We start from the raw sequence: 26,575 nt of genomic DNA, 5'->3' as shown, positions 1-26,575 counted from the left end.
ATCCCCCTCCCTTCTTTGATGCGAGTCATTGTTGTAAATATGGCATTTCGCTAGGCAAAATTCGCCCCCCCCCCATCGTTTAAGCTTGATCATTTTTTTTTTTTTATTATTTATCACGTATTGTGCGGCAGGTCTAAATTTCTTTAAGTATAACGCGACACTATTGGTTTTGGGTTTAACGTTTAAAAGCCACACTTGTCACAGTGCCTACCAGAAAGCCATTAGTGTTTCGACTACAAAATCGCTATTGTAAAATATGTGTTCTATGGTTTTTTAATTTTTTATTTTTAACCTTGGCTTGTGTTTGTTACATAATATCAGATTACCGATCGGTTCTATAATAATTACCCATAGCTTAACGGGCGATAAGCTTTGTCAATCGCGTTGTAGTATTATGCGTGTTGGCATTACTAACTGATATACATTCGATTTTTTTTTTACACGCTCTCGATGCATTTATTTGGTTTTGTTGCTGATCCGAGAAAGGCATTGGAAACTATGAAAATTGAACTTTTATATTATTTTAGAAACGGTTCGTCTACAGACGTGGACAGTTTTGGTTTTTTACATTTCAGCAGACTGAATGCAATTTGTCCATTGATTCGTCTTCTTAGCCTGTTTCCTTACAAACGGGGCCGGCCGGCTAAATTCGCTGTCGCCATTAATCTTTTATTAGGTACTGTGCTAAGTGTTTGTGTTAAAATAATATATTTAACATTATTGTAGAAGACGTTAATGATTGTGTCCCGGTATTTATTATTGGACAAAATATAATAAGCAACATTCGATAAGGACCTGATAAATGCCAGCGCCTTAGTTGGTGGCAAGTTAGGCAACCAAATCTACATCATATTTTTTCGTTCAACTTTTTGAAAATACTATTTGTTTTATTACGCTATCCATTGACTGTGTTACACAATATCGCCTTAAATATGGTTTAATAATATATATTTTCTAAGTTAAAGAAAATCAATAATTTTCGGATAAAACACTTATTTATGTGCTCGACTACTTTTACGAGTTGAAAACCTATTTTTTGAACAATTTTTGTATTGACCGTAATATTAAATCGTTTTTATAAAAAAAATATTTGTTTAATATTATTATTCGACGTTTTTTGTTTGAAATGTTTTTTTTAATGAGTTTTACTTTAAATAAAAAAATACCCATCACAATAAATCAATAATACAACATCCGAGTATTTCAAACACAATAATAGTTTATTTCACTTATATCATATAATATACGGTTAACTACTTAAGTAATAAACACACTTTTTTGGAATGCGTTGGAACAAATCAACGAAAAAAAAAAATAATAATAATAATATAGTGTCCGAAACGAATATTTTCTTATCGTTAAAATAAGTCCTAAACTCAATGAACAATTTTCACAAGCATAACAAAAGTCGAAAAAACAACAAATTTAAAAAAAAAAAATTTACAACAACATGATATTTATAAATATATATATATATATATGTATATATAATATAATCTACACAGTTTGCTCGACAACGTAACGTAACAAAAAAAAAATAATAATAATAATAATAAATGTTTTGTGCAGTTTAAAAAAAAAAAAAAAAAAACTAATTTCGTTAAACGTACGTATAAAAATAAATTTAAATTACTTCCAAACCAAACATAAGAAATTATTTAACTTAAACACAACGTCTTAAGAGATTTAGTCAGATAACAGAGTTATACAAGAGAGGAAGATATGATCTGGGCAACAGAGTTGGCCGATTCGCCTTTCACTATTTGTCTGTGGTCTCCGGACACGGAATGGATGTTCAGGGCGCCGTTGCAGAGCTGAAAAGATAAAAACGATGGACGTCAATAACCGTGGACTTTGGTCGGGTCGGGTGGGGTGGGGTCGATAAAACAACACCGGCGTAGCGAACACTTACAGATTTCAGACCGTAGTCGGATCCGAGAGATACAAAGTTGTCTTTGGCCGTGACCAACGTGACGTTGCCGCCGAACTTTTCGGGTTTGTAATAGAACGACACGAACAGCTTGCCGTAGAACAGTTTGGCGGCGGCTTTCAGCTGCTGTTTGTCCAACGGCAAGTCCGACAGGATGTTGACCACCTCGTCGAGTTGTTCTTCCTGAGTGGCTTTCGCCGCTATTTGGTCGTACACCTAAACGACAGCAAACAACAAACACAACGACCGTATAGAGATAGACGTTACAGACACGACCACCGCCAAATTCTGACTCACCGTTTGGTATTCCAATTCTTTGAACAGCAAAACAAAGTACGCGTACGCGTCCTTTTCGTCTACTTTGTTGTCGGAGTGTCGATTTTTGAACGCGTTCTGATGGGTCAACACGTAAGCCGGGGAACCGTCCAACAGCACCAGGTTGACTTTGTCGCCGGACGCTTCCAAGTTGACACCGGTTTCGTAGGCGACGGACGCGCCGAACGAGTATCCGACTAGATTGTACGGACCAGACTTTTGCACCTCTTTGATTTTCTAGACGAGATAAAAACAAAAAAAGAGCACTCGTGTTAACACGGTTAGGTCAACGGTGCCGCAGCAAACTACCACCACCACCACCACTTACGGATATGAAGAATTTGGCCAAAGACGTCATCGAGTCCGTGGGAGCGTCTTGGGTGCACTGGAGTCCGTAGACGTTGAACGGCAATTTGGACGCGACGTCTTGTAACGCCGACACGAAGCCTTCGATTGCGCTGAACATGAACAGATTGGGTTTGCCGTTGTCTTCCTTTTTCATGTCGACCACCGTTTCTTGAGGAACTAAATTTTTACTGAATTCCACCTAAAGCAGCGCCGCCAACAACACGTTATACACAATGACCACACACATCGTCCTTACAAAAGAAACGGCAAGTTATTGGTTGTCGTACGAACCTGATCGTTGCCAGCCGTCACTCCGTTGGTGTCGGCCGCCGCAGCCGTCTCTTCAGAGCCGTCGTTCTGTAATTCTTGCAATTTCTTCACCGTCAAAGTCCTGATTTCTCCGACGCTCAACACCAAGTCGTAGTTCCTTTCCAACGTCTGTTTGATTTCGGCGCCCATCAAAGAGTCCATACCCAGATCCGCCAACGTGGCCGACACGTTGATGTTCTTGGTGTCTTTGATTCCCAGTATGTTGGCGACGGCGTCGATCAGGCTCACCTGACTCGAACCGCCAGCTCCGCTCTTCCTCTTCTCGGCCAACACCATCGACGCCAAAACGGGTTGGGGCAGCTGCAAGAACGTGTCGAAAGCGTTCAAACAGGACGCCATACGTTGGGGCAAGGTACCGCCGACCACAGTGTCGTTTCCACCCATTGTCTCCATGATAAGACCCACGTCTCCGATGGCTCCCCACTGGATGGCCAACTGCATACATGCAATGAAAATAAAACCGTTTTTGAGTGACCTGGCATTGAAATTAGACAGCACAGTGGGTTTTTTTTTTTTTTGTCGTCAACTCACCCCAGGAAGTCCAGCTTCTTGTCTAGCCTCGCAAATCCTTTCCATGACGGAATTGGCAAAACCGTAGTTGGTCTGACCGGCATTACCGCGTCCACAAGACACGGACGAGAACACAATGAAATGATCCAAGTCCGGGCAAGATTTCCTCGTGACGGCGTCCAAATTTTTAGTACCGATCACTTTCGGTTTGCTGACAATTTCGAAATCTTCGGGCGTTTGGTTTTCCAAGAAAGCGTCTCTCAAAACCTAAATCGTAAGACACGTGTGAAAAATGCGTAGCCGAGGCTATAGGTGATCCCCAGCGGTAAACAAATCAATGGTAACCCTCCCCCCCCCTATAACCGATAACGAAATACTCACGGCGGCCAAGTTGAAAACGCCTCCGACGGGTCCCAACTTCTTACTCTCGTCGATCAACTGCTGAGCTCCTTTCAGGGTCGAACAATCCGCCTTGGAAATCAACACGTTCACTCCGCCTTCCGTCCAGTTCCTGACGCTCAGGGCTTGGTATCCGGTGGTGATGCCGCTGCGGGCGGTCAACACGAGTTTCTTGGCGCCCCTGACGACCAGCCAGTTGGCCAGTTCCAGACCGAAACCGCCCAGACCGCCGACGAGCACGTACGTTTTGTCCGGGTTCATGTAGGACCTCGGTATGGCCGTCACCGATTTGGCAGGCGGCTTCACCACGGACGCTTGTTCCTCGTCTCTGATCTTCAACACGACCTTTCCGATGTGCTTGCCGGATCCGATGAACCGGAACGCTTGTTCCGCCTGCGACTCGTTGAAAACGGTGGCCGGCAGCGGTTGCACGGCGCCGTTCTGTATGCCCTCGTTGAGCAGTCTGACCACTTCTTTCTTGTCTTGGCTTTCGGACTTCACGTCGAACAGCGAGTCCAAAAGGATTCCGTGGAACGTGGTGTTCTTCAGGAACACCGACATCCCGAGTGGACTGTTGTTGGACAAATCGAGCTTGCCGATTTCGAGGAAACGACCGTCTTTGGCCAAACACCGGACGGAAGCTTGCAGCTTATCGTCGGCCAACGAGTTCAGGACGAGATCCACACCACGTCCTTTGGTTTGTCTGAGCACGTGTTGTTCGAAGCTGGTGTCCCGAGAGTTGGCAATGTTTTTGTCGGTCAGCTGAAAACACGGTTAAACACGTTAATATTATATCATCGCCGACCGAATGAATACGAATTCCGAAAACAAACAACACTACCTTGGGGAAAGTTTTCTTCAAGAATTCGCGTTTTTGTTTACTACCGACGGTGGTGTAAACAGTGACTCCCATGTGAAGTGCAATAGAGATGGCGGCTTGACCGACACCTCCGGTACCGGCGTGCACCAGCAACGAGTCGCCGCGCTTCATGTGTCCTCTGACACAGAGAGCATAGTAAGCCTAAAAATAAGAAAAAATTAGTCATGTTTCACAATCAGTTTGAACAGAATAATAGCTCACGGTTCCATAAACGACAGGTATCGTCGAAGCTTGTTCCAACGACCATTTTTGCGGCACGACCCACAAGAAACCGGGATCGGCAAGAACGGTGGTGGCCAATCCTCTGGCGGCAAGCATACCCATCACTCTCCTGCCTTTGGTGTCGCGACCAGAAAATTCCAATCCGAGTATACAGTCCTGTAGGAGGCAAGTTCGATTTGTGAACAAAATTAATCTATTTACGTTTTCGGCGAAATGTCAAAACACATACTTGTCCCGCCAAGTCTCCCGGCAATGCGTCCGGAGGAAGTTTTCCAGAAGCCAACATAATATCACGGAAGTTCAATGGAGCGTAGTAGACGGTGCACAGCTCTGTGTTCGGGTCAGATTCGGGTCTAAACACAAAAACGGTCGCAATTAGACAAACACGTCAAGAGTGATAAAATGGTTTTTGAAAATTGACAAAACATACTTGTAATAGGTCAGAGGTCCTTCGATCCATTTCAAGCTGCTCAAATCTCCTCTCGTCAACGCGTTAATGTACGCGTGTTCGACTTGCAGCGACGGTTTGTCCTGTTTGCTTTCCAATTTCAAATGTCTCATCGTGCCCCACACTCCGTTCGGCTTCAACACGTTGCTCAACAGGTCTTTCTTGAGTTGTTCGGCGTATTTGGGTTCGGTCAACGAGAACTTGGGAGCCGATGGATCTTGGATGAACACGGACCTCACACTGTTGCCACCGGGTTCTTGTTTAACACAGTTGATCAGGCCCACGATTCCGTTGGTGTCTTCGCCTTGTGCGTAAACTAGATATTTTTTGCTAGCGTCCGCTTCGGCCGATTTCAAAGCGGCTTTTAACGTCTCCACCCAACCATAAGACTGTTCGGTTACCTGGATAACCTCGGTGACCGGCACTACATCATCCACCTGTAATAATCGAATGAGAAAATTAATTTCAAAACTATCGTTATGGATTTTTTTTTTTTTTTGTGTAAATTGAACGGGTAAAAACTCTCGGCCGATTTAACAATACCTTTCTGAGCAAGTAGAAAAATTTGTCTTCGGCCGGCAACTTGCTGATGAGATCGAGACCACTCTGAGCAATACTGCTTTCAGAAACGCTGTTCGATTCGCCGGAGATGACGAAACCGCCCGGTTTCACGGATTCTATCAGGTTGTTTAGTAAAGACGGAGATCCCAAAACGTCAAAAGCAATAGCAACGTGCGCATTAACATCAATCGGACCGTTTTCTAAAGACTTGTTGGCCATTTTAACTTCCATTGGTCCCAAAAATGGAGCCAAAGCTTGAGCCTGGCTCGTGACTAGAGTTGCGTCCAACTAAAACAACACATTTGGCAAATGAAAACAACGATTGGTATTTTCCCAAAAATTATGGGTTTTATAATTCATTCTGTGTTATAATATTTTAGTATATTGTTTAAGTGCTCACCGCAATTAACGGTTCAGATTCCAATACGTTGACAATGTTAGGCATGAATATACCTTCAAAAGGTTTATCAGCCCCGAATTCAACTAATTTTATTTTCATTGCACCGGCACTGTTTTCCAATACGATTTGAAGGAAAATGGCGAAAGTGTTAATGACGTCAATTGGAGGAGTCAGCTAAAATTGAAAATATTAGTTGAACATAAACGCATGAACATTTTTTCAACAAATATATATTTTAAAGTGGTGTGTTTGTATATACTTTTTCAGAAACGTATGGTACGAATGTGTATTTTTCTAATTTAGGAGCGGCTTGCGACTGTTGTCTCCTCGGAGCCAAACTAGCTTTCATGCCACGCAATTCGACACCACCGGACTTAATGACATCAATATCTCTGTACATGTACACGGGAACGGCTGAAAAATTTCAAGTAGATTAATTAAAAAAAATCTTAAAATAACTCAACACCCCCAATTAACACTCACGGGCTTTCTCTTCGAGTCCTTCGATGTAATCCAAATGTTTTCTCGGATCGATAACAACTCTTTGCATTCTAGTTGGCAAGTACAACTCCTTGGTTTTCAGACCCAATATGGAGAACTGAAGCATCGTGTCAATGAAACTGATCCAGTTTCCAATCCATTCCAATTTACCACTGATGCCTGATACAGAAAAGTGTCCAGATTATATATTATATTAATAATAATATTCAAAACTAGCTAAATTACAATATACCTCTGTTGTCAGCCTCTTTGACTCCTCTGAATACTCCTTTGTAGTCGTATCCTCGGAGACCCAAGTCTTTGTAGATATCGTTGGTTTTCAATGACAAGCCGTTTTCCTCGACGTCCGGTTCGGGCAATTCCAGTTGTTCCAATTCAATATCTTCGGGGATATAAATTTTACCAGTCACGGCTACCGAACCTCCTTCGCAAATCTCAAAGTTGCCAGTTCCCTCGAAAATGTTTATGAGGAAGTTGACGTTTCCTGTAGGGGGGTTCACAAAAATATTTACAACAATATTATGCAATTCATTTACAGTAAAAATCATTTAAATATATATTTTTTTAAATAACAATTACCGTCTTTGGGCATGATGGTAGCGCGCAAGAATTGTACATTTTCAATTACGACCGGGAAATCTTCGATGTTCTTGTCTTGAAGTTTGGCGAATGTGTTCCAGACGAGCGTCTGTAAAATATAGACATCACACAACAATGAGATAATTCTCGTTAAATTGACAATTAATTCATTTCAAATTTTACCAAGTAGCCAGTAGCCGGGAACAAAACTCTACCGTCGATAGCGTGTCCAGACAAAAATTGATCTTCTTCGGTACTCAAGTCGACTTTGACGACAGATTCGCCAGATCCAGCGTCCTAAATTTTTTTAATTAATTGACGGTTAAACTACACTACTTGTACACTAAAAAATAATCAAAATAATCTTAAGTTACCTTTTGAGCAAAGTTAGCAACGGCCCATTCGACGGAATGGTCCCATTCGATTAGAGACTGGATCATTGGTGTTCCACGAGCCACGGGGTACGACACAGCTGGGTATAAGTTCTGAATTTTCGGTTGGACTCCAGCGTTGTACAGTCTAAGCGAAACAATAAAACATTTAAAACACAATTCGTAAATTGCCGCTTCTAGGGAGAAGAAAGTACACTCACTTTCCAACTGCAGACAACAAATGCGGTAGGTTTCCTTCAGGGTTAGTAGAGCGCTTGGTAAGACCGATGCAAGAACATTCAGGTCCCAAAGCTCTTTTCAAAATGGCTTGTAACAAGGCGTGAGGAGCGATTTCTACGACAATAGCGTTCTTTGGAACGTGCGAAATTGCTTCCTATATAAATAATTGCAGAGAAATCCATTATACATTTTTAAATATAATAAAAGTGTACTATTTTGTGTAAACTCAACATTTTATTACAAAACACACTTACGTGGAACAAGACTGGAGCCAATAAGTTGTTAACGTGGTAAGCGGTAGAGCTCATTTGAGCTAAAGGTGTGTTCCATTTCTCTTCGGGAATTGAAGAACTGATCCAACGCTTTGTACGTGGTTTTGGGTTAGGTATGATCTGTAGAAAACAAAAAATGAAACGTGTAAAAAATAAAAACGTCTATGTGCCGGAAATAATTATATTTTTGGAAACCAAAAACGTACTCTTTCTAAGTTGCTTCTGAGTTTAGGTGCGGCGTCGGCGATATAACTGGAGTGGAAAGCGAATCCAGAACTTTTAACTTCTTTAGCGAAAATACCTTCGGCTTGTAGAGTCTTGACGAACGCACTGAGACTCTTAGGAGGACCAGACACGGTGACACTGTCTTCGCTGTTGTGACAAGCTGCTATCAAGTCTTCGGGCAATCGCTTTTTCGTCTCTTCCCAAGATAAACCTTAAAAAGCAAAATAAAACACTACAATTGTTGAACTGCAGAGAAGCATAAAATAAAATTACTCAAATACTTACCAACTGCAGCCATGGATCCTTCAGATAATTTGGATTCCAAAATACTACGACCTCTCCAGAATGCAGCCAGAACCGCTTGGTCGGCATTGAAGGTACCATCAGCGTAAGCGCAACCAAGTTCACCGACCGAGTGACCAACCACACCGTCTGGTTCGATACCGATGGATTTCAATAAGTCGACTAAGGCGACCTAGGCAAGTAATTAAAGCAATACACATACAGTGAAGATCTAATTACAACAGGTTTGTCGACAGCTAAAGCAATTATTTGTAGTCATAACGAAATTACCTGCATGGATGTAATTGATACGAACGAGTTAAGGACGTTGTCAAACGTCACTTCGTCTTTAGAGTTGATGACGCTCAACAGATCGAGACCTTCCACTTGGAGGACGGCAGCTGCCCTGTTGATGGCCCTGGCGAACGGCTCCAATTGAAGCAGACCTTCGGCCATACCAGCCCATTGACTTCCCATTCCGGAGAAAACAAACCACACTGGTCTCTTGCCGGCCGGCACTTCCTGTAATTAAATAATTCGTTAACACTTTTTGAACCCGACTGGCGTCGACCGACCGAAAGAAAGAAACAGCAAACTTACGGATACTTCGGTAATAGATTTTCCTAAAACGGAAAATCCTCTGTAACCGTGGTTGTTGATGTTGTTTGTATGGATGTCGTGCAACAGCGCAATGAAGTCGTCGTCCAAAGGAGTGTTGCCGATCTGAAATTAGCAAAAATACGGTAAACTCAAGTCGGTGGTAAGGTACCGCGCAAATAACTCACGTTGGCCAACATGTTGTTCACGGCGTCGTGTGTCCTACCGGAAACGGCTACCAAACGGGGTACGTTGTTTTGTATGGGCGCCGTCTTCGGTTTGGGATTGGATTTCAACAGAACGTGGGCGTTGGCACCGCCAAAACCGAACGAGTTCAACGCGACATAACCGCCGTTGAATTCCCAATTTTTGTGTACCACCTGCAGTCTGCCGTCGAGTAACGCTGGGATGTCGGGGTTGGGATTGGCGAAATGCAAATTCCCAGGGATCTTTCCGGCTTCCATGGCGATCACAATCTTGGCCAGCGAGCACAGGCCGGACGCGGGTTCGGAGTGACCCATGTTCGACTTGACGGACCCGATCAACAACGGAGAATTGCGGCCTTTCGTGAAGAAGTCGGCAATGGAGTTTACTTCTTGCGGATCGCCCACCTTTGTTCCGGTACCGTGAGCTTCCACGTAGGCGATTTCATTGGGATTCACGCCGGACTTTGCATAGACCTCTTGGATTAGTTTGTTTTGCATGGCTCCGCTGGGGAACGTAATTCCTTGATCTTTGAATCCGTCGGTGTTGGTAAGTGCACCGAGAATCGAGGCGTAACTACGTTTGGCCACGCTAGCTTTCTGCAAGAAAACCGTGACGACAGCTTCACTCCTGACGTACCCGTTTCCTGGAGACACAAACAAAATCAGTCAGCGGCTGTCGCGCAGCTAAGCAAACACAGGCAAAACCAGACGACTAGACTCACCGGTAACGTCGAACGCTTTGCACATGCCTTGCGGCGACAACATGCTCAACTTGTGGAACTGCAACGAATTCGTGGGCTTCAAAAGGAGATTGACGCCTCCGACAATGGCGGCTTCGCATTGCCCGCTCTTGATGGCGTGCACGGCTTGTGACAGTGCAAATAAACTGCTAGAGCAAGCCGTGTCAATGGCGTAACTGGGCCCATTAAAATCGAACGTGTACGACACCCTGTTGGGGAACATAGCCCGGCAACATCCGGTCAATCCGTAACCGTTGACGCGGTCTGGGACTCTGCTCAAGTAATCGTCGGTCTCACTGTTGGAAGCGCCGATGAACACGCCGGTTTTCGAGCCACGGATATCGTCGGGGTTCACTCCTAATTCGACCGACGGGCACATGTATTAATATAAATGGAATCATGAAGTGGAGGGCAGCGTCAGGTTGAAATGTAGACGGTAGTCATGTTGGGCAGTAGACAAGAAAACTGAACAGAGGATGAGCGTAGCGGAGATGAGAATGCCAAGATGGACGAGTGGAGTGATAACAAATGGATACATAAGATGAAGGAGTCTAGCAGTTGTATCAATTGTGGGGCATATGAGAGAGAATAGGTTGAGATGGCAGTGAGAGTTGGTTGTTGCGAAGATGAACGTAGAGGGAAAGAGAGGAAGAGAAAGACGCATAGACGGAACAGAGAGTGACATAAGGATAGCTGGGGTGAATGAACGAGATGTAGAAGATTTAGTTCTATGTGGATGTAGGACTAGGGTGGCCGACCCCGTGTAGTTGGAGAAAAATGTAATATACAAGTGGTAACCGCTAATTGACAATTAGTCTTACCGGCGTCTACTATACATTCGTAAGTGCTTTCCAACATCAATCTCAACTGCGGGTCCATGACTTCGGCCTGTTTGGCGTGCACGCCGAAAAAGTTGGCATCGAAGTGTTCCAGTTCCTTTAATTTTCCAGTCCTGGTGGGGAGACCGTATAACCCTGGAAACGTACGACAATGGGGCTATTAATATTTCAACACCACAAATGAAAAATGTCTCTTAGTCTTACCGGCGGGCCAACGTCTTTCGTCGTCGGTCACCAAGTCCAGGCCGGCGAACAGATTTTCTCTGAACTCGGCGATAGAGTTGGATTCCGGAAGACGTCCGGAAATTCCACTGATAACGATTTCATCGTCGTAGTTACCGTTCACCGCCACATTGTTGGCTTGTTGACCGGCCTCTGGGTACCTTGCTGGCATAGTGCCTTCGGCTACTGTAAAACCAAAAGACAATTTCGACATGTTAATAATGGCTATAACGTTTTTCACGCATAAAACTTCATTTTGGGGACTTTTATTAAAAGGCTTCTTTCGAAGGTCTATTCGTGCACAGAGTTTAAAGAACTATACTATACATGTAGGATATTATATTATAAAATTGCCATAAATTAGACTAGCTCGTCGAGTTTCCCCGAGAAAAAACAAATATATACTTTTTTTAATACCTAACGTGAAAAACCAGATAATTTCAATAATAATTGAGTTGTTTTTTATGCGTCCAAAATTACTATGCATTATGGTGTGTGACTTTTCGTCAACAATATTAACCAAAATACGAATAAATAAATATTTAAACGAAACATTTTTTTTTTTTATTATCATCATACGTAATAACCGGTATATTCAACAAAGAGTACTAATTAAACTAATCCTACAGGTAATTTTATGAGCTTTAATTTAAAAAGAAATAAGGTCTTGTAAATGATATAACATGTGAATATGATTAAATGAACTTTGTACTAAAATAACTGTTGTTTGGATCAAGGTTGTTGAGTATTTCATTCCGGTTGTTATTATGTTATATAACATAATTGCTTTTAATGAATACCAGCCGTATCAACTTTAAAAATTCACCGTCTACATAAAAAAACATGTCATAAAAGAACTCATCGATCCGCATTTTTTTCTGTAGACTAACAACAAAAAGACAATAGTAACACAATGCGTAACACATCACATCATTGTACTTGTATTGATTTTTATCCTTTGTGATAAAAAAAATTATAAGTACACACAATATGACTTCTGAGAAAAATGTAAGTTTGCGCGGCTCTTTAAACCTAATTTCAGTTGCCAAGAAAAAATACACTTTAAATTGATTTTGAATTTTAATTAATAAATATTATCTAAATCGTCATTGATCGATAGTTTTTACTAATCCAACTGGCACTAATACAAAAAGCAATTTTAGCCCTATAATAAAACGTCGAGCACAGCTTTTAAATGTGTATACAATAATTGCGTGTATTATATAATATTTAATACCCGACATACTTAAACAATGTACGAAAAAAACCTGTCAAATTAAATATTATTATTTCGTGTGGTTGTCATTAGTAATATTAAACGAAAATTCCATTTGACTTTGGCATTTTTTATTAGACAAGTATGACGTGGTATATTGTGTATTTTATTACACGGTTAAGTTCCGAGTAGTCGACTATTCGACTTTTATCCTTCCTCTCGGCGATAATAATAATTATTACATACCGCCTAATTATCGTGGCCGTGTGTGTGTGTGTAATAAAAACAATAATAAAAAAGTTGTCGAACGCGTTTTTTTTTTTGGGTGGAAACTACTTGTGAAGCCGCGTTTAAGTCGTTTTTTTTTTGTCCATCTGAGCAGGTATAAAGCAGTAAGCACGTTGACTTCGAATCAAGGTCGGCCGGCTTTAATGGCACGAATAAGTTTCTTAGACTCGAACCGCGAAACGCAACGATTGATCCTATGTGGGGGCGGGGAGGGGAGGGGGGTCAAACTTCACATACACCACATGTTGTGTGCAAATAATAATAATATTGCTATCCCCCATTGAGATTGTCGATTACACTGTGACACTACCCCGGCGTGACCTTTACAAGCCCGGCTTGACATTCACGACGAGCACGTGCCAAAATTACAGGTGTTGCTATTTTTAGGGAAACACATATTATCACACCATACTAATAATTACTATCATCGTGTGTGACGCGCACACGGGCAGAACGAGAGCAAATGGAAAAAAAAAATGACCAAACCGGTTTAACACCGCTGGCAAGACATCCTCTCTCTCTCTCTGGAAGTACACACGCACAACAAACGCCGACGAAATCCGGAAAACGACAATTTAATTTAATAGTACCGTTGAATAGTACATTTTTATTTTTTTTTCTAAACGAGATCGATTATATCGATTCTGAACGACCACGCAAACTAGAAACCCCATACACTCGTGTACAACATGCGAGTTGAACACAACTGGTGGAAGGGGTGAACACACTTTTAGGGTTAACTTTTGTTTTGAAAATCTCAATGAGCACATTTAGGTCAGCTTAGGGCTTGGGGACGTTGAAAAATGGCTGAATAAAACTGAAAACAAACATTCACCTATGTCACACTGGTTGTGATTAGATGATTTTGACACTCGTGTCGTTTGACGGAGGAAAAACAATTTAATTGCCGTTCGTATGATATTCAAACGATTTGCACGGTGATGTATGACGATAAAATTAACGGCCTACAATAAAAATAGTTGATTTAATGCAAATCGTTTATGTCAACTCGACAGAGTACACTGATCGTTTAACGACCGTTAATTAAACGCACGCGATTAAAACAGCAACACTATACATACGGCGAAATCAATGTCAGAGAAAGCTGAGGTTATACAAATGAGTTGCAACAAAAACGAGAGCAAAAACAAACAACAACAAAATCACAATAATAATAATTAAAACGATGCGCCGTTTTAAAGAAGCTCAGGCGAAACAAGTTTAGTGTCGTATTATCGTTTAGTAGTTTACAAAATATATATATATATATATGTATTCAAATATTATAACCGTTTTGCCTAAACTCGACAGTACCGTTTGCGGCTTTTTTTATTGAAATTCTCATTAGCGTTACAGCATAATATTATTGTGTAACCGAAATAAAAATCGAAACTATACAACGAGTTTTAGTAAAAACATTGCATGCGGTCTGTTTTCAAGGGGTTTTGTATTTAAGAAAAAAGTTCTTTTAAGAAATTTCGATTTTGGACCAAATTTCGACTACTCAGGACGGTCGAATTTTAATTCTGCAGAGATTCCTCCAGTTGTTTGGCCGCTTTACCATGTTATGTAAATAGAAAAAGCGGGTTTGCATATAGAAATTTAAGTTTCTCGTAATTAAATAAATTAAATTTGCAATTTTCCTCATACTAAAGTCCAATTGATTTTACATAAAAAACGGAAAAAAATCACAAAATTAGTTAACTAAAAGCTACTTAACCTAATAAAGTTGCCCAAGAACTCGGTATAGCTTGAAGTTAGACCATCATGAGTAGTCGAAATTTTGTCTGGTTTTGTAGTGTCAAAACGTCAAAAAAAAAAAACAGACCCCGTGCAAACGTTTAAATATGATTTATATAGTTTTTTATAATTTAATCTCGAACTGTCCACTTGACTGTGACCTTTAGTTTTTTAAGTATACCTATTATTAAAAAAAAAAAAAAAAAAAATGATAATAAAATACATATTATTTAATCTTACCCATGTTTGCATACGGTACGCGTCTAGCGGTTGTCGGCGATAGGATTGATAATAATTATTACGAGTAGTGTTAATTGCGGCTTCGATAACGGCGTATCGCATCCGTATCGAGTGTACAGCGGGCGGCCAACGACAAGCTGCTGCAGTCGTCTCTCGGACAAGCGCCGATACGTGGCGTTTGCGTGCGCGGATTGATTGTAATGATTAGCAAAAACCGTTTCGACGAAACAATAATAAAACACCAAAAAAAAAAAAAAAACCGACGACTCGCGGCAGAATATAATTACCAGAGATTTTGGCAAAAATAAAATTCAAAAATCAAAATCAACAATATTTCAAAAAAAAAAACACTTGTAATAACGACCGTTCGCGTCGGCGGTGTCCGTGTGCGTGGTGCGCGTCCGGCGTCTCGCAAATATATATAATATTGAATACAAACGACAGACGGACGGCAACGTCAACGCATTCGCCGACAACGTGTCTCTCCTCCGGCGGCGGCGGCGGCGGCGGTGGAGATCCCAGAAAAACGGTTACGGACAGAGGAAGGGAGGGAGGGCTAGCCGCGGAGGGGCAGACGGCAGAGCCGCGGAAGTGCGAGGGGAGGAAGTGGCGTGACCTGAGGATACTCGGTGGCGTGATACCGGAACGGGCGATCCGATTGGCGGAGGGACGGCGGCGCGCCGTCGCGTCGTGTGGTGAGTGTGTGTGTGTGTGTATGCGTATGCGTGTGTTATCCTCTGCGGCCGCAACAAGCGCTGCCGCTACAAGGTCAATACCGCGGCGGCGCGCGTCGGCCGCAACCGAGTACCAAAACAACAGTCATTGAACGCACTGGGTCAGGTTTTTTCGCACGCCGACGGTGTGTCCCCTTGCGCCGCCCGGCCGCATTCGGTTGTCGCGAAAAAAAAAAAAAATACTAGCTGCGCAATAATAATAATATTTTCACCAAAGCCGACGGCCGAAAAGCAAAACAAGCGCAAAACTATCTGGTCTTATGGTCCGACCACCATCAGGTGGACGTGCACAAAACCAGTATGGTACACTCTCGACCGTTGAGGTCATCCAAAATCGTAACAATAATATTATAATGTTAATCGTACACGACCATTGTTTGTTTATCCTACTCAATCCGAATTCTTAACGTCACCACGACGGCCTTTACTCGCGGACCTTCTTCTCAGTGCTAGTGTTTTGGGGGGGGGGGGGCTGAGTACCCCAAAACTGAATCGATCATTTACGAAAGTTAAACTTTTGGGAAATTAAAAATAACACCGTTTTTTCACGTACCGTTTTACTTCTTATTTAAATTTGTCAACACTAATTTATCAAATTTAATTTTTAACCAACGATATGAGTTTGAACTGAACGAATTTGACAAACAAATGAGTTCCTAATTAACTCTTTACGGGATTGTGTGCATTAGACGGCCCAAAACCGCTTTACCAATACAAAAATATGTATAATATGTTTATAAAAATATGTAGGTGGTTTTCAACAAAATCTCTGGCTACTGTGTATTGAAGACAATATGAGATCGTTGTCGCCGCTCTAGTTTGCTATTTACACATTTCACCACTTTTATACTGCAAAATTGTATTATGATAATATACACTCGGGCGGGATGGTGTTGTGCAATATACCGGTAATAGACAATTGCAATACTATGATTATTATTGAACGAGGATGATAATATGATCGTTTGGTATTCGTCGCGGTATATTTTTATAACCTCTTCGATTCTAACTTGTATATTTCAAATCTGGTATGGCGTTAACCGGATGCGCTCATTGTTTGTACAACCGCCACGACAATAACAAACAGCTCATCATCCGCACATCAATATTCACAGCACAGGACTTACACGGGCAAACCCAACGCTACGGAAACGATTTGCTTCCTCGATCGGATGATAATTTCGAAAATACGTTGCCGATGAGTTTAAAAAACGATTTTCCAACCGGGCACCGATGCCGTCGCGTCGTCCAGTCTGGCAAAAAAAAAAACGTTGTACCAAGAAGAAATGTACCATATAGCTGTCTGTTTACAGTTATCATTAGGTCGCCGTCGTCTGTGCGGTTCAAACATAACACAACAAGTATAATATTATATTATTATACTTGTGTGTATGTGTAACACCGTTGACACACAGGGAAATTATATGAGTGTCTTCTCACAACAATCGGTCGTCGGATTGATAATAACAATATTAGTACTAATATAATATCGTCACCGCACCACCACACTTGTTACCGCGTGGTCATTTGTTTTTAGTTGTTTGTTGTCGTTTAACCGTCGGCGGTTTTGACTATAGTTTTGGGTTTTTGACTAGTAATTGATGACTAATCAATTTTTTATTCGCAATTTTGCATACACGGTACGACGCCTTTAAAGCGTGCGGAGTCTTGGACCGAGTTTGCACACCAAAGGTCATCTTAGATAGAAATCCTAACGCGTCGATGACTCACTAACTGTCCCAAAGGTCGCCCCATAATCTACTATTGCAAGATAACATAATATCAACATGTGCGCTCGACTTAAAATCCCATTAAAAACTCTATTGTGCGTCTGCGACAGAGTAAAAAAAAATAATAATGTATTTCACAAGGAGAGTTGTTGTTTGTTTCGCAGACTTTGTAAACAAGAAGTGTGCGATGGCAATAATGTCTTGGTGTACAAACAACAATAACTTGTACGCATATTTTGATGGGGATCTAAACGACTATAATATGTGAAGCAGCACTCAAAGCCCAGACAACAAAACTACTGTCGGTTTACACTCGCGTTTAACAATAACAATTATAATGATTGCACTCGGTGATGTAGAATTAGATATGACACAGCCCCAGATCATCTCAGCTGATGTCCTGTCTGTATATTGTATATTATTAGTGCATTCCATAGAGTAAAATAATTTATTCTCTATGACTACTAGTTACTGGGCCATTGTGACGACCTCTGAAAACGGCAACTCTTCTATATGACATTAATTTGATCAGGTTATAATGATGTTGACAAAAGTAATTAGTAATTGACCCGCTGTGCGATGGTATTAATTGCGCTTGAAAAAATCAGATTGTCACGCATCGGGTAAAAGGACTTAAGTAAAAAAATTGCGAAAATGGGGTTGAATATATTATTATAAGGGATCGAATCGATTTGATCCTCCCTTTACAGTGAAAAATTTATATTTTTACGTTAAAAAAATGTCGACGGAATGACAATGCCAATAACCCGTTTTACCACGCAATTTTTATATTTTATAATACAATTTTTTTTCAAGCAATTTTTTTACAGAATCCAGCGACGACGTCACAGACGTTCGAGCAAAGGTGACCTTGAGAATTTAATCCTTTTTACCGCCAAACGTTATATTATATTATTTTAATATTACCAACAAATGGGCGAGTAAATAATAATTATCCCGATTATATATATATATATAATGTTATCAACTACTACAACAATAATTGTGTTAACGTTACACACACACACACACACGCAGAGGGATAAGGAGATAAGTTTATTCTATGTACGACCTAGCCGTGGTTCAATAGTATAATTATTATAAAACCTCTATTATTTCGTACTGATAAAACAAACACACAATGAGCTTGTAATCGGCGACCCCCCTGGGAGGTTAAACTTTCATTGATTATATTTTTCCGCTAACAACCGACGGATTAAATATATAAAATGCGAAATAGTTTTTTTTTTTTTTTTTTTTATCTGTCCTGTATAGTGTTTTCGGTGCGCATTAAGAATAGGTAATGTAATATGTTCGTCCTCTATACACCATACAGCACAGCCGGAGGAGACGGGCCGGTGGTCAACAAGTGGTTTTTCTCAAACGATGCTACTGACCCGGTGGTACGACGGTATAATAATATTTCACTTGCGCTTCCACGACACTGTCGAGAAAGGGTCAGTTCGCCAAGGGCAAAACAAGACAGTTGATTGTGTTATTTGATTTACACACACGGACCGTGTTCGCCACTTTACCAATAGCGATAATAAAACCGAAGAATTTCGGGTCTTCGGCGACGACTTGAGTGTGTAAAGTAAAAAATAAAAATAATGCCACTTTCCCTTTAAGTCTTGTTTTTTTGCAAGTTTGACAGGGCTCGTTCGTTGGGGTCCTAAAGCTAATGGCTTACAAACTTTGCCCTACGTGCGCCCGTTGACACGAGTTTAAGCATTGTCTTAGAGGTGAAAAATAGGAAACATGAACAAAGAAAAAAAAAATTGTACAATTGCTAGAAAACCCAGACAGACTGGATAGTCCCATTGTAATAATAATTCTACAAAACCCACAAAGTTGTATAATATGGAAACCGGTCGAATGAATTGTATAATTTTTTTTTTTGTTTTAATCGTCGTCCGAATGGCGTTTTAAAGGGAAAATTGTTTTTAAAAAAATCACGTCATAACACATTTTTTTTTTTTTTTTTTACTTCACACGGTAGGTATTCTAGCTAAACAATATAATAAGACGTTTCAGGTGGAAACAAAAGAACGCGCTTTCAAAACATGTCGAGGCATAACGATTTTATATTTGATTTTTTTCTCATTCAAATATTACACTACACACTGTAGTAATACGCAGTAAAAATGATTATGCGCTATAGGTACGTTTGCAAGTTTTAACAATTTTACCTACTGGTAAAAATTATGCAGTACGGGTTAGTGCAAAACTAAAAAATTATAAACCACTCTGTGCAGTAGTCATAGTACCTAGTAGTAGAAGAAATAGGTCGAACCGGGGTCTCGGTCGAATAATCAAGTGAAAAATCACTCACCCGACGGTTTCCTTAAAACAGAACGAAAAAAAAAATCTCCTCAATCGACTGCCACGGTAAAAACTGACACACTAACACTGCCGGAGAAATCACAATTGGATTTGAATTATTTAAAAACAAAATCGGTCGACGGAAGTATGATCGCTCACTCGAGAAGTTATATTTAAAAAAAAATTTAATAAAAAAATCAAACTTACTTATTTTGAACGGCCGGTTGCGATTGAACTACAAGCGTTGGTATTGTGTTGTGTATGTATATGTATACCGTTTGATTGTTGTAGGTAATCCTGTGGTGTATTAATGAGATGGTAGGTAAACTGCTTTACCTATATTTTTAAAGAAACAATTTTTTTTTGTAAACGACCTGAGCTAGAGTTAAACAGACACTGTGTTGGTGGCGCGAACGGTCAATGGCGTTTGTGCGCGTTTTCAAAATTCAACTCAGAGACTGAACCCAAGAGTCGAGATGCCGCGGCCAAGGAGCTGCTGTTCCGTTATCAGGGAGAAAAGGCCAAGTACATGATAGTACTATCCCGAAAAAGGAGAGGAAAACCTATTATAATAATGTGCACACCGGTCCAGTAGAGCGCAATCGACATTGCGGTTTGACGTGGAAACAAATGATGGCCAGAGGTGGTGGTTAGGGGTCAAACGCGATAAAAAACGCCAATAGAGCACAACCACAACGGCCAGGTATCAATTCATATATACATATATATATATATATTTACACGATTGATTATCTTTTTTAACGCCGATTTATTATTATTGTTTTCGCCAAGGGCGTATGAATGTTAAAATATAATAAAAGATTTTTTTTTTTTTAATACCAATATAATATTATTAGGTATTATCACAGTACCGAGCTGATTATCCGAGCGAGATGATAATATTACACCAGAAAAGTATACAAGCGTTTGGTCTTCTGGGGCTGCTTCTTAAAGTGTCGAAGCTAAAACAATAATAATACTTAAACACCATAATAATATTACACTAGGCTCTTTCCGCGTGTGCTTTGTAAATTGTTTGATGCCGTTCGTCCCGATACAATGCCCGACTGTTGTGAATGTTTTTACTATTACTACTATTTTTTCAAGATGGTAATTTTTTTCCAAGAGTCAACGACATGGTCGGTGCGTGACCAATGCTACCCCCGCGGCCGCCATCGTGGCGAAACAAAAAAACATAGCAAATCGACAATAATTTCGTTTGAAATACAAAACGCTGTGTGGCAGAGTCGTCTTTCGGTCTAAAATTGTATGTAAGCAAAAATAATATAAAAGAGGTTTATCTAACCTAAGGCGGATACAATGGGGGAGAGGGCTATTGGGGATGAAGCCTCTCCCTCGTGTACTCGATTTGTATCCATTAGAAGTGTATTGTTTCTAGGATAATACAATATATTATTAGAATATTATAGAATTCGTTTACTATGTGAACGTTGACTTAAATTTGATTAAGTTAAGTCCATCCCCTGTTAAATAAAGCCTTGACGGCGGTTCTCTGCTACAAATTCGGTCATGTTAAAATAATATGCTGATGGGGTTGAAGACTTGTGGGAGGATTAACAAGTAAGTTAGGCACTATTTAAACTGGTCGTCTCGTACAAAAGCGGTTAACAATACCACAATAAACGAGGAATTTTTTTATAAAATATACTGCCTCGTTGGACAACATCTAAAATTATTCGACAATTATTAATATTAATTAGACTGAAATTATCATAATAAAATAATTAGACGGTAATGAATTTAAAACTGATATTGTTAAAGTTTATAATTATTGTTGAGCCATAATGATATAATGAAGGTTATATAATAAAAATAAATTAATAATAATTAATAGACAATATAATGTATCATTTTTTTCTGAAAACAGTTATGAATGCGAGTCTGAACAACGCGTTGAGGGTAATTATTTGTATTTTTTTTTTTAATGATTTACCTAAGAACGGAGAACAGATGATCAACTTAAAACAGCTATATAACTATGGAAAATAAATCTGGGTTGCGCCACTTGATTTTTTTTTTTTTTACCAACACTGGACCAATAATAATTTAATTGAATGTAGCTCGCCGACAGGTTTAAGTAAGGTAAAAGGGTTAGGAGTTATAGATTAATACAAGACGACCGCGGTAATAATAATACATCTTACACATAATTATATCTCGTCTTACCGTGCATAATTGTACATCTTACTATGCACAATTGTGTATCAGACGGTTAGAAAAGGGACGCATGCAAGTTTGATTATATTATTAGGTACACACATCATTATATACAATATCTCTAGACGTTTTCTCATATTATTATTACTGTAGACAAGACATGTAGATTTTCTTATGAAAATAATTATCAACAAAATGATGTGCCGACGGCAAAACGAGAGTTTAGAACTGCAGTAATCAATGGTTATAATTAGCTAGGCACTGTGCACAGATAACTTTGGCAAGTAGGTATGCATAATTCGATCGGCATACTTTTGCGTTGCGTTGCATATAATAATAACACACACACAATATTATATTATACAGGTAATTTTCTGTCGAAAACGACGGTAGGTATGTATGCCGTGTAAATAGAAAATGATAGTAAAAACGACGATAGGAGGCCACCGGACAGACTCGGGTTTGGTTTTCACGCCCTTGACTTTAGAAACGGAAACGTTAAAAAACGCGGTACATTGTTTTTTTTATTCAATTTAGATTATGACACATACATTAGCCGTGTATGCTACTAATAATAATGTGCGCTCCTGTTATGCACACTTGACTGTGAGATATTCAACAAGTTCCATTGAAAGTAAAATCATGAATATTATGTAAGGTTAGGTAATGTTTTAGATTAGGAATAGGTATTATTCCGGCGGGGCATCTCCAGACAATCGCATGTTATTATTACTAGTTGCCAGTAAAGCCAGACTAGATAAAAACAAAGTTAATGCCTTTTTTTTTGTATTAACAATGATTATCATTAAGCGTTCGCCCGACGTTTAAGACTTAACAAAAATGACCCTAGGTCTGCTTTGATTGGAGCACTGTGAACATTTCTTTTAAATAAAAACATTAACTTTGTTCATCGAGGCTGTTGCAAAATAACAAAATAAAAAGCAGTCTTCCTAAATAATATAAAAATGCGTATTAAGATAATATTTAGTGTAAAGCATGCACACGACAGATAATAATCGGTATCGCCGACCAAATAAATATAATATAAAATACAATTTAATAAAAAAAAATAGTTGAACGATATTTAAAGAATTATACTCGTGTTAAACTATTTCTACATTGTCCTTATGCGACATACGTGTATTACAACAGATGATGTATTTGATTCAAAAAACAGAAAAACAATTTTTTTCACATAAACGAAAAAATATACTAGTAACGCAAAACGACCGAGGAAGTTAAAAAAAAAAAATAGGTTTAGTGACTGTTCTTTGTCGATTTAAGATAAAAAAAAAACCAGTGTGTCTAAATAATACGGGCACTCTGCCGGCGGAGAGAAGTGGAAAATTTACAAAAACAAAATAACAATAATATATAAAAAAAAAAAAAACCGTACATCGTCAAGTAGTTGACCTCATAACAATATTACATATTATGACGTTTCGAACAGATGCAGTTGGAACGGACACGTCCAAGTCGGTTTAACAGTATAGTGTAAAATAGTAATATCATAATATGTAGTATATGAGTGTTGTACAAGGAAACCAAACCGTCGACTCGAATGGCAATACAACATTTTGGTGGCGATCCGGGTACGATGATAATATTACATTATATTGCATTTCGAGAACAAGGTTGATTTGATCGCGAACCTGACCGAAAATTAACACGCTTAAGCGCGTTTGTAGCCGTTCAATCGAATTTGGTACCTAACTGTTTAAATTAGCCGTTTAACCAAACGACCGAACGTCGGCGGTGTTTTTGAAGACAATTATTATCGAAAACGTAGTGTGCAAAAAAAAAAAAAACGGCTTTTGCATTAGTCGAGTCAATGTCTATCGTTGCCAATGATGTTTTACCGACACAAAGTCGTATGTGTATAATATTAGTGTACACTTAGACCGATAGACACACACACACACACGAACGACATCAGAATAATTATTATTATTATTTACCCGCCGCCGGTCGTTTACCGATGACGCAGGGGGAAAATAAAAATGTATATAAAAAAACATATGTTTCACCCACATGTGGTCGGTTTTGTCTATTGTATATTATTAGTATATTATGTTGGTGACGTATATAAAAATATTGCCAATCTTATCGAAACCGAGGAGAGACATTCTTATTTGAAAAAAAAATATATAATAATATATATTATGATAATTACATATTATTATTATTATTATCTACAATATCGCATCAGCTGACGTCGGTACGGTACTTTTATTGATTTTGCCAAAACCCGGATTTAGGTATTAGTAAAGTTATTTGATAAAACCATTTTCCGCATCGTGAAATCAGGTCGGCTATAATAATAATAATAATATTGTCAGCTTCAATGAAGCTGTACAAAAAAAAAAACCCACAAATAAATACTGTGACGTTCCACCGCCAAAGACCTTGAGTGTAATAATAATTGTTTAGCGACGATGCCGATTTTGATTCGTTTTGGAGTGCACGCGTTAATATGGGAAAACTGTCAATCATCGTCGTCGTACCGATGAACTTAAAATAACACTATTAAGCGACATCAAATTGGGGGGGGGGGGGGGTGAAATATTTGTATTGACTGTTGAAAATTGCAATAAAAATTTAAAAACGTTAAGTTTAATAAATATTTTTTTTTCGTTTCAATACGTTCACCGCGCGTACAAGTTTATTGTAAACTATTGGTAGTTAAATTTTTAACTGTTTTTTGTAATATGTATGATGATTTTTTTTTTTTGAAAATTGACCGCCAAATCGTGTTGGCTGGTATTTTACCAAAAATAGACGTATTTCGACTATTTAAAGTAATACTATTCAGCAACTATTCTAGTAATACGAACCGAAACCCGATAGCAAAGTCCCAATTGAGTATATTTTATATTCGACACGATAAAACAGCTATAAAAACGATACTGTCATATTATCGGATATTAGTCATGGGCAGAAGGCGATGTCGCGCAAAGTATGCTTTTGACCGGCAAAAGCGGCTTAAATAAAAAGAAACACGGAGAAGATAAGGAGTTGTCAATGGGGGGGGGGGGTGGCGTAAAAGGGTTATAAAATATATGTACACTTGGGTTTATCGTTACCATTGCATAACTATTGAGAATTCTAATCGAACTACACGTTTGTCAGATAATTCGGTAGAAACGCAGTTCAGTGTTCTGACAGTTCATGCACACTTTCAGGAGGAGCTATCGCGGGTCCAGACAAAATGGTTTTCAAAACAATACAATCAAAGCTAATTTTTTTTTTCCACCGGAAAGGGTTTGGATCGCACTTAAAGGTGTTGGTACTAAAAAAAAAAAAACCATCCATACGTTTTGCTCTATTACGAAACAGGCGCACAAAGTTATTCGGTTAACGGCTGTTGCTTTTTTTTTTTTTTTTTTATCCACGCCGACCGAAGAGGTTAGGAACATAAGTTATAACATAATATTTGGCAACGCGGTTTTGACACTATCGCGCGGATGACGTTATTGAACCTGACATCATTATCACTACACTACAGCTATTATCTTTTTCGTCGCCGTCTATAATATACATATATATATATATATATATAGACAACAATATTATATCGGTCGACGTTTTAGAACAAGACACCAGAAGAGCTACTCTCACTCAGCTACTATTGCCCAGGCGATAATTATTATCAGAAACCCCTTCGAGGAAGCCGGAGGGGGTTCCTATTTGGCGTTTAGAGGGGTTTTTATTTGTAACGAGCCCATATCAATCGTCCGTGTACGTAAATCGATCGGTTTAGCCAAACGGTGTTAGGTGTGAAAATATATAAAATATGTACAATACAATAAGAGGCTCTACACGCAAAAAATCGATAACAATATACACATTACACATATAACCGGCGGCGGCCGCCATAAGTACACTCACGTGTACGAACGGCTGTGACGATAACGATAATACGGTGTGGCTGGTGAATAAAATTTCGCATCTTTTTTTTTTTTTTTTGCCCGTAAGTAGAGTATTTTCGATTTCGAACGATTAACCAACGACGGCTTACGAAGAGCATATTAGCACCTTACGGCGAGGAGTAAATAAAACATTCTAATACATATTTAATAGTGGAAAACAATATATCATATCATTATCATCATCATGTGTGCAAACGGGTTTACGGTGCAGTTTTTGACTTTTGTTTTTTTTTTATTACTCACGTGTAACAACGATGGCAGGCGCGATGGACCGGGTCTGCAAACGAGTGGAATATATTGTTATTGTTATTATTATTAAAAAATTAATATTATTATATTTTGTCCGGTTTTGGTTTTGTCACACCACCACCGACGCGAAACCCACTGCGTGTGTGTGTGTGTTTCCACTGTGGTTATGATTATAACGTTTTGTTTTGCTCAAGTCCAAACATAAACTGAATAATAAAAAAAATGCTAAATAAATTCGAAAAAAAAAAAAAATGTCTACTCTCGCACGGCTCTCGAGACGGTGACGTTTTTTTCAATGCGTTGTAGATAATAATGCTTGTGCGAAACGTCTGCGTGCCGTCGTGCGATGTGTGTAACTGAACGGTATAGGTTTTTACTTTTTTTTTTTCATATTCACAATAATAATGTATTGTTCAAACAAACGCCTGCCCTGTATTATAATATTACTGTTGCAAGGTTTTTTCGGGATAGCTTACAATATAATATTAATATTACAGCAATCATTATTATTCGTTATTAAAATAGTAATTAA

The 26,575-nt window shown here is 39.4% G+C and overlaps 1 protein-coding gene across 3 annotated transcripts; it reads right to left on the bottom strand.

Annotated features, from left to right (window-relative positions):
* Positions 1-1,201: 1,201 nt before the first annotated feature.
* On the bottom strand, positions 1,202-26,376 carry LOC126834929 (fatty acid synthase-like). 3 transcript variants are annotated; one of them, XM_050567158.1, is made up of 30 exons: positions 26,038-26,376; positions 11,400-11,603; positions 11,178-11,330; positions 10,339-10,713; positions 9,599-10,260; positions 9,414-9,536; positions 9,105-9,335; positions 8,817-9,006; positions 8,513-8,742; positions 8,289-8,426; positions 8,016-8,188; positions 7,798-7,942; positions 7,607-7,720; positions 7,424-7,532; positions 7,077-7,328; positions 6,827-7,003; positions 6,603-6,757; positions 6,344-6,517; positions 5,926-6,231; positions 5,365-5,819; positions 5,164-5,287; positions 4,914-5,090; positions 4,674-4,853; positions 3,815-4,594; positions 3,455-3,700; positions 2,885-3,358; positions 2,574-2,792; positions 2,228-2,482; positions 1,913-2,146; positions 1,202-1,814 (listed from the first exon to the last, which is right to left on the bottom strand). In XM_050567158.1, the coding sequence occupies exons 2-30, from the start codon at positions 11,587-11,589 to the stop codon at positions 1,704-1,706; spliced, it is 7,152 nt and encodes a 2,383-aa protein (XP_050423115.1). In that variant the 5' UTR covers positions 11,590-11,603; positions 26,038-26,376; the 3' UTR covers positions 1,202-1,703. The 3 variants fall into 3 exon arrangements, with proteins under 3 accessions (XP_050423115.1, XP_050423114.1, XP_050423113.1); XM_050567157.1 differs by lacking the exon at positions 26,038-26,376 and adding an exon at positions 19,895-20,153; XM_050567156.1 differs by lacking the exon at positions 26,038-26,376 and adding an exon at positions 14,902-15,275.
* Between the last annotated feature and the right edge of the window lie 199 nt (positions 26,377-26,575).

The sequence above is a fragment of the Adelges cooleyi genome, unplaced genomic scaffold (genome assembly GCF_023614345.1).
Source record: "Adelges cooleyi isolate 19-005CV unplaced genomic scaffold, UGA_ACOO_1.1 ACOO_flye_CR_arks_rails_tigmint_CR_PRNA_21, whole genome shotgun sequence".
NCBI classification, from domain to species: Eukaryota; Metazoa; Arthropoda; class Insecta; order Hemiptera; family Adelgidae; genus Adelges; species Adelges cooleyi.
Note: the sequence above shows the minus strand (reverse complement) of the source record. Positions and strands in the feature narration are given on the sequence as shown.

What these genes read in the sequence shown, in the direction of transcription:
- LOC126834929 (XM_050567156.1), bottom strand. An exon ending in AATCTATTACCGAAGTATCC is followed by an intron (nt 9,336 to 9,413) that starts GTAAGTTTGCTG and finishes ATTTAATTACAG; the next exon opens with GAAGTGCCGGCCGGCAAGAG. An exon ending in AAGAAGCTGGACTTCCTGGG is followed by an intron (nt 3,359 to 3,454) that starts GTGAGTTGACGA and finishes GCATGTATGCAG; the next exon opens with TTGGCCATCCAGTGGGGAGC.